Below are 8,617 nucleotides of genomic sequence, written 5' to 3'. Positions count from 1 at the left end.
GAAGAAAGAATGGGAAAATGAATGAAAAGGAAAATAGAAATAAAAAGAAAGAATATAAAATCTAACAAATACATACAAAATTAAGACAAAAAAACAAAAATACACATAGAGCAGAATAAGGAGAAAAAGGAAGATAGTAAATGAATAAATAGAAAAAAAAAAAGCGAAAAGAAAAGAAAAGAAAAGCAAAGAAAAGGTGGGGTCCAAAAGAAAGACAAAATATTATGTGTACTAAAAAAAAGAGGGGAAGAAGATCTCTGTGTCTCATAGTAAGAGTAAGATCCTCCTCTGCTTCTTTAAATTTCCTCTATCTATAAATAAAGCTATATATATATATATATATATATATATATATATGTATATATCTAAGCCTTTTCGTGCAGATTTCTGGATCTTTGGGCCTCAGATTTTGTCCCCCCCTCCCCCACCACCACCTTTTTGTCCCCCCGTCCATTGTGACATGGCATCTGACGTGGACCCCTTCTGTTTGTTTGTTTAGTTCTTGGTCCCTTCCTTCATGGGCCTAGAATGACTATGTACTACACACACAACACAACAACAATACATACATAATGAAGGACCTAAAATGACTATGTACTACACAACACAACACAACACAACAACACTACATACATAATGAAGGACCTAGAATGACTATGTACTACACACACAACACAACAACAATACATACATAATGAAGCAGTTTGTTGCCCATCCGTCATTCCCTGATATTCCAAATCTAGTCCCCCCCATTCTTCCATCCCAACCAATGGTTCCAGTATCGCAGTGTTTTTAGCCTATAGTTGCTGCTATTGGCCTAGGGGGGGGGGAGTTGGGCCCATTTATCTCCATCGGATTTTGAATTCGAGGCTTCGCCTTGCATTCCCGGAAATGCCATGAAGTCGATTTTACCAGGGGGCATGGGTCATAGACAAGGGGTCATAGATAAGAGTCTTAGAGGACAAGGTCGGAGCCTCCCCAGGGGCAAAGGTCTCGGATTGGGGTGATGGCGGATAAGGAAAGGAGAGGTGGTTGCGGTCAATGGTCGTGTTGTTGGCCCCTGACAAGACGAGAGATCGGACGAAAGTTCGCGTGATTCATGGGGATGATGATACATGTAAGAGAGATGTGTGGTGGGTGGGTCTATCTTCTATGGCTGGCTTAATAAGGGAGGAGATATATGATTATATCTGGTATTGGTTGGATCTTCTCTCCTTATATTATTATCCATCATCTATTAGATCATGAGAATCATTATAGGTATAAGCAAAAACAGTCCCAACCCCCAAAATTACCAAAAAAACACCCCAAAAAAAACAAAACAAACTTGAAACAAAAAAAAACAAACAAAGGAAAAGAAGAAAGAAGAAAGAAGAAAGAAGAAAGAAGAAAGAAGATCCTTTTCAAAATAATTAAAAAAAAGAAATTAATGAAAAAGAGCTAAAAGAGGAGGAGGAGAAGAAGCAGAAGAAGATCCTTTCCAAACTATTTTTCAAAGAGATAAATAAATCAGCTAAAAGAGGGGAGGAAGAAGATTTTGTTATTTATTTAGCTTAATTTTTTAATTTTTAATTTTTAATTTTTATTTGATTTATTTATAATATTTCAGTTCTCATTGGAATAAAAACAGGGGGGAGGCCACAGAAGACAGAAAAGAGAAAAAAAGGAACAGAGCTTCCATAGCCAAACCTCACTCATCAATCAATCTCTCTCTCTCTCTCTCTCTTACCTGCAAAACTACCCCAATTAATCACTCCATCTTTCTCCTAACTAACAAATCTGCCTCTTTCTCTCTGTCTTACACACAGTCTTACAGATCTCTTTCTTCAATACAGCCTTGATCCTGCCCCTGCCCCTAATCCTAGTCCTGCCATTATTATCAGATTTTTCTTCCTCCCTAACCCTAGCCCCTTTGGTCATGGACTCATCTGAAAGAAATTCGAATTCTTGTAACCCTAGCCCTAACCCTAATTCTGACGTCCATGTCCTAGCTGTGGATGACAGCATTCTCGACAGGAAAGTGATCGAGAGGCTTCTGAAGACATCCTCTTACAAAGGTATGTGGTTTCTCCTCTTAATAAAAACAGTTCACCTCATTCATTCATCAATTCAATGGATTCTTCTTCTTCTTCTTTATCTCTAATGTGGCGATGGCGGGGATCGAACCATGACCCCATTGAATGTTTGAAAGAAAGAACCGAATTACTGCAAGCCAGAACTTTGTTATGAATGGAATGTAATGGTAGCCTTTCTGAGGGTTTTTAATTATTATTATTGTGGAATTTCAGTCACAGTTGTAGACAGTGGAATCAAGGCTTTGGAATTTCTAGGAATTGAAGGCTGCGCCCAAACCTCCATGCAAATCAATGTAAAAACCATAGTTCCTGCTTTAAATTTGTGTTTGTTTTTTTTCTCAATCTCTGCTTCATATCATCTGTCTGATCATCAAGTGATTTTGAGTATGGTGGTGTGTGTTGTCAATGCTTATCAGGTTGGGCTCATCATCACAGATTACTGCATGCCAGGAATGACTGGATATGAGCTCCTGAAGAGAGTAAAGGTTTGTGATTTCCCACCATAGTTGGTCCATTAGTTCCTAAATTCTCCCCTGCATTGGCCGGCCCCATCGTAGTGTGAACACGCGAGCGAAGGAACCCCGAACCCCCGGGCCCGCTTGGCCGCGTTCACACTATAAATTAGGGCCTTCGCTTCAAATTACTTAACCGCATGCCGCGATTGTCTCGAAGCTTGTCCCACTAAAATATGTGCACCACATTTGTTTTCCTTCTTCTAGGAAACCTCTTCGTTGAGTGAGATCCCAGTGGTGGTCATGTCTTCCGAGAACATCCCGACCCGAATCCAACGGTAAAACTTTTGCCTGGGTTGCTTGCAGTTTTTTAAAGATCGGATCGCACTTGCTTTCTTTCTTTCACAATTCTTTCTTATTTCTTTCGACTGACTTACCTCCGACGCACACTGAACTCTTGGAAATGCTTAGGTGTTTGGAGGAAGGTGCCAAGGAATTCATAATAAAGCCGGTCCAAATGGCTGATGTGGAGCGAATCAAAGCTCATATATGCCCGGTGTTGGGATCCGTGACACCAGTGTCATGTCATCTGGATCAACCTAGTGTGGTTTCATGCAACAAGAGGAAGTTTGATGCCGAAGGCTTTGAAACACAAGGTTCCGATCGAAGACGACCGCAACCAAGTGGTGTGATTGTTGCGTGAAACCCTAATGTAGGAATTTGGCCCTAGGTGCATGCCCAAGGGTTAGTTTCATGAGCATTTTGCCTATACACTCATTTTGTACAAAGTCTTCTGGTAATAAGAGGTTTCCAACTTATACTCATGTGAATGGGGGTCCAAGCTTGTTGCAAAGGTTATTAATTTTGTTTTGCGGACCTTTGGGGCTCCCAACAATGTAGTCACAACCTCTCCGTAGGCAAACATTTGCTCTACACAAATTGTAGCTCATTCAATATTTTACATGGCCATAATTTTTTCTTGTACAATCTCTAAGTTGAGAAGAAGATTGCAATTTGTGAGAATAGAGTTCAAACTTCTACCCTTTGATTTTTGGAGCTTACTTTCTTGCGAACATTGAGTGGATAATCCGTGTTACTTGTGAATGACTTATTATCATGTCTCATGCACACAATTACGATGTCATGTGCACGTTAATGTGAGATGAAGACATCATAACAAAAGGTTATTAAAATTTCTGAACTTTTGGAAAAAGTTTGTTGAATTTCGTTTGCGTAGTACTCAGTATGTGGTCTTCAAAACCGAATCTAATACTTGGTAAACCAACAACAGAAATGGGTGCACAATGGCTTTTATTAGACCTGACCCATCACAAATCAAATGCATTCATTGTAAGATTTCCTCGATCCCTTCATCCTTCATCGTCGGAGCAACTCATTGCTACTTGAAATACTTTTGACTAAAGATGTATTGTGACTCACGAGATCTAAAAAGAGATTTTTAGTTTAGCTTTAGAGATGCGGATGTTTAAAAGAGATTTGGGTCATATCTTTAACGATGTGGATGTTTTAAGATAGAGACAAAATACGACTTGTATTTTGGGTATACTTTAGAGTGCTCTTTATGACTAAATGTGCTTGTCCTTTGAAAAAAGGAGAAACATGTGCACGAAGTAGGCATAGTTAGATGATGCATTTTGGGTTCTTTTAAAAACTATCTACCACGTCCTTAATATATACACGATAGTGGTTAAAGTGTTTTTCTTTACTTAAGTTTGATACATTGACAATATATATGCCTTAGCACGGAAAGGTTTTTCTTTTCTCAATGAAACTCTACTCTTAGGAAAATGAAATTTCCCCCACTCTTGTGAGTCTTGTTCCCCTATGTGTAAATAATACCTTTCATTAGGAAAGAAATAAACTCTGTCATGACTAACTTATGATGAAAATTGGATCCTAGACCACTAAGACTAATGATGGATGAACTTTAGATTTGTCCACGATCCAAATATTAAGAACTCACTCCCAACCTACAAACCAGTCGTCACAACTCACAATATATATAGTCGCTCTTCATGTGCAAGTTCCCAACATTTATTCCAACTTCATCGAATCAAGCTACCAAAGTTTTTGCCGTAAATCTTAAACTTAGCACATATAATCAACCAACTATAATTTACCTTGAAAAAAATTCCTTTGAATTTGCTTCCAAGTCTTGGGGTTTGTAGGAGTCATTGATGGATGTCCTATCACATTAGGAGATATAATAGAGGAATCTGAGCCAAGTTGTGTGGTTCCGGTCATAAGCAACCAATTATTCTTGTTTTGGCTTGGTTTTGAATAATTTGAAGATCGATTAGAGGATGCGAGATATTAACGAATCCAAGAAATTCGAGCAACTCTTGAGTCTCACACCATGACAAAGTTAGATTAAGGATTCCATTAGATCTCGACTCTCTCGTTATATATAGGTTATGCGAAGAAGGGAGAAAAAATGATATGTTGTATTCATAGTGCTTGTAACTCCCTTGTCCATCTTGCACCTACAACTACTAAGAGGTTGTAGATATCATTGATTGGACGAAGGATTTGGAGTTATGAAGAAAGATGATTCTCATTGTTTGGTTCTGGATAATTGAGGATTAAGATTGACATTTGAAAAAATTAGAGTTCTAGTTACAAGTTACAACTATGTAAAAGGAGATACTTATACTGAAGCAGTGTAGCAGATTTAGCAGGCTATACCGAAATGTCAAAGTCAACTTAATTTGCCTAATAATTATACATAGTATGGTCTTTTCTCTCCTTTAGGTGTTTTAATAGGTGCTTGGGCATATGCTAACCAGGGTCAAATAAGATTTTATGACGTTGGCGATGATGGTCTTTTATATTTAGTGGATGTAGAAGCTAAAGTTATGCAGTTAGCCTCCAAAAAACCCATTAGGGTTATTGCTCGGTTGGACAAGAAGATTTTCTTAGATCTGAGCCTTTTTTTGGCGGACCATGCAATACAAATATGGGCATTCCAAAGTAAGCCATTGACACATCTTAATTGGAACCAAACTGATTATGCATGGTGGTGAGTTGGTCGCTCCTCAACAAATGAACAAGAGAGTAGGATTCTCCCCTATTTCCAATATTCCGTGGCATATGGGAGACGTTTTTTGATTCAACATCATTGCATAAATCTTGTTGCACAAAAGTATTGGGAGTTAGGTGCTATATCACATCAATATATGGCGGCTTATTGGAAACATTTATGGGCTCTACCATGTATGCGGAGAGCAATTTCTTTTAAGTGGTTAATGCTTCATTATGCTTTACCTATAGGTGTTCATTTAAAAGGACAAGTCGATGATCGTCGTTGTGTGTGTTGCCAAGGACGAGGAAACTTTGAAACATTTGTTTTGGACTTGTAGTGTAGCTCGATAGTATTGGGGAAGAATATTGAGGATGTTTTCTTGTAAATATAAAGGAGCCATTTTTACATGGGGAGCTGTTTTCTGGGGGTCTTTGGATGAGCAAGTATCTTTGTACGAGGCGGAGCAATGCATAGAAGCATTATGTGTGTTGGAGAATACAATTGAAACAGTTCTTCCTAACATTCTTGGTGACAAATTTTTTAGAAATTCTTTTGTTTGGAATATTGTTTTAGGTAATGCTTTATGGGCGTGGTGGAAGTGCCGTTGCAGCAAGAAGTATGAAGGCATCGAGTACAATGTGGTGAATATGATTAAGATGTTGTGGGGCAACTTGGTGCACATAGTTAAGGGAGAGTATGATAATATTAAAGGAACACCGGAAAAGGTGCATAAGAAAATGCGAAAAATCCATAAAATATGGTGGTCAATACCTCTTTGGTTAGATGAGTCACATGACGATCGTTGGAATTCTGTTCCACCACATTGGCTATTCCCGTCCCCTAGTCCTTTCTTTATTTCAAACATAATTGTGAGGTATATAGTTTCTTCTTTTCTCTTTAACTTACAGGTTGACAGGAAGAACATAAAAAAGGCGAATGGGATCTGGGTACTATGAACTGACAAGGGTGAGATGGTGGATGTGGAAAATGAAGCATTTTCTGATTTTGGATAAGGATGAGAGATGATGGTGTTGAGGGTTGTAACATAATTTAATGAGAGACGAGGAGAGTAATGTCATTTTGTTTTTTTAGGTACACAATTTTGGTGGTAAATCAGCAAGAGTGAGATGGTTGATGTGGATTATTGAAGCACAATTCATGTTTTTGATAAGGATGAGTAATGGTGGCGTGGGGGCTGAAGCATAGTCTCTTCAGAAAACTACGTTGTTTGTATGTACATGATTGTGGCGGTAATCGGTGCGAAGTTTAATGTGGACTTGAGGAACCAAAATGCATGTTTTTGATAAGGATGAGTGCTGGTGGTGTGGGGGTTGAAGCATAATCTATTCAAAAATCTAGACTCATTTAATTGTTTGTATGTACAGGTTTTGACAATAATTTGCGAGAAGTTAATGTGGACTTGATGAAGCAAAATGTATGTTTTTGAATAAGGATGAGTGATGAGGGTGTGGGGGGCGAAGCATACTCTCATGAGGGGATGAGGAAAAAAGACTCATGTATTGTTGTATGTGCAGGATTTTGGTCGTATTTGGTGAGATGGATGATGTGGACTTAATGATGTAGAATTTATGTTTTGGATAAGGATGAGTGATGATGTTATGGAGGTCGAAGGACATTCTCATGAGGAGATGAGGAATTTAGACATAATTTATTGTTTATGTGCAGGAATTTGGTGGTATTCGGCGAGATGGTTGATGAGGACTTAACGAAGCAGTTTTTATGTTTTTTGAAGGATGAGCGATGATGGTGTGGGTGCCAAAGAATAAGCTCACGAGGAGAGGAGGAAACTTAACTTAATTTGTTGTTGTATGTACAGGAATTTGGTGGTAGGTAATCCGGCAAGATGGTTGACGGGGAAAGAGGAAGCATAGTTGTTGACTTTACAACCACGAATGTGGAAAGTGGTTCTCTTGAAAAAACAAAGAACGTAGTTGATCGCCTTCAAAGCCAATATGTATAGGTTGAAGAAGTATTAAATGGCTCATAACTATGACTTGAGGGGGATTGTTTCCGAATAGAGCTATTTTTGTTGTTGCCTATGGATATGGATACCTTGCAATGTGTCTAGGGAATAGATTGTAGTTGTTGGATTGTTTTCTCTATGTCGGAGTACATAGATTTGATTCTTCAACTGTTGCCTACACAAGATTGGCTTGGGAAAACATACTTTGTATGATGTAACCGTTATGACCTCTTCTTTATAACTAATGGAAGGATACTTTGTTTTGAAAAAGAAAAAACTATGTAAAAGTAGAAAACCCAAGAAAGAAGAAGAGCCACCAAAGTCATGAGAATTTTTTCTCTAGCTTTCATAATGCTCTAACTCTATGCCTACCATCAAATACCAAAGTTGTACACATATCCCAATTATCACACAACCCCCAATATCTCAAATATAGGAAAACAATCTACATCTTGGATTTCGAGTCAATGTGAGTGGATTTTGCAAACACCCACTATTTAGGAGTAAAACAATAACTTGATATGGTATGAAAATGATGAGTACTATCTTCCACTTGAACATTGCAAAAAAAGCAATTGTATGATGTTACTCCACATTTCTTTAGAGCTAATACTTTAAAAAAAAAAAGGGCCTTAATTATAGGGGTTTTATGACCTATTATAGCTTAAAATAGTAGAAAATAACCCACAAATTACCTTTACGATACCAATCTCAAGTCTATCATATGCAAATTATCTACAATATGGTTATGGAATCAATATAAGTCATACCTGCCCTTCAAGACAATATATAACCTTGTATACTTATTACGATATATATTTTCTAAGTTGAATAGCCCTTACTAGAATAGATTTTTGAATATAGGACTACCATGTACTCTAAATGCATGATTGATATTTATAGTTCACCACAAATCGCCTACTAGTTTATTTCTTCATCTACTTATTTGTATTTTAATATACGACCTTAATCTACGTGACGACCTAACTTATGGTTTCACATGTCCTTTCTTAAATAGGTCGTTTGAGAACTTGTCGGACCGACCTGTGAAGAAAATAAAGCT

The 8,617-nt window shown here is 37.8% G+C and overlaps 1 protein-coding gene across 2 annotated transcripts; it reads left to right on the top strand.

Annotated features, from left to right (window-relative positions):
* The first annotated feature begins 1,748 nt into the window (after positions 1–1,748).
* On the top strand, positions 1,749–3,514 carry LOC147865513 (two-component response regulator ORR3-like). Of its 2 annotated transcripts, XM_087318342.1 has the most exons (5): positions 1,753–2,057; positions 2,289–2,368; positions 2,492–2,560; positions 2,795–2,865; positions 2,999–3,514. In XM_087318342.1, the coding sequence occupies exons 1-5, from the start codon at positions 1,919–1,921 to the stop codon at positions 3,228–3,230; spliced, it is 591 nt and encodes a 196-aa protein (XP_087174468.1). In that variant the 5' UTR covers positions 1,753–1,918; the 3' UTR covers positions 3,231–3,514. The 2 variants fall into 2 exon arrangements, with proteins under 2 accessions (XP_087174467.1, XP_087174468.1); XM_087318341.1 differs by having other exon boundaries at positions 1,749–2,057; positions 2,289–2,560.
* The last annotated feature ends 5,103 nt before the right edge of the window (positions 3,515–8,617 follow it).

The sequence above is a fragment of the Azolla caroliniana genome, unplaced genomic scaffold, assembly GCF_043228905.1.
Source record: "Azolla caroliniana isolate FFs.n. ecotype wild unplaced genomic scaffold, voAzoCaro1.0.p SCAF_4, whole genome shotgun sequence".
NCBI lineage: Eukaryota > Viridiplantae > Streptophyta > Polypodiopsida > Salviniales > Salviniaceae > Azolla > Azolla caroliniana.
This window is presented reverse-complemented; position numbering and strand designations above follow the sequence as displayed.

Coding starts and splice junctions, on each gene's coding strand:
- LOC147865513 (XM_087318341.1), top strand. CDS start 1,919: ATGGACTCATCTGAAAGAAATTCGAATTCTTGTAACCCTAGCCCTAAC. Junction 2,058..2,288: donor GAAGACATCCTCTTACAAAG/GTATGTGGTTTC, acceptor GTGGAATTTCAG/TCACAGTTGTAGACAGTGGA. Junction 2,866..2,998: donor ATCCCGACCCGAATCCAACG/GTAAAACTTTTG, acceptor GGAAATGCTTAG/GTGTTTGGAGGAAGGTGCCA.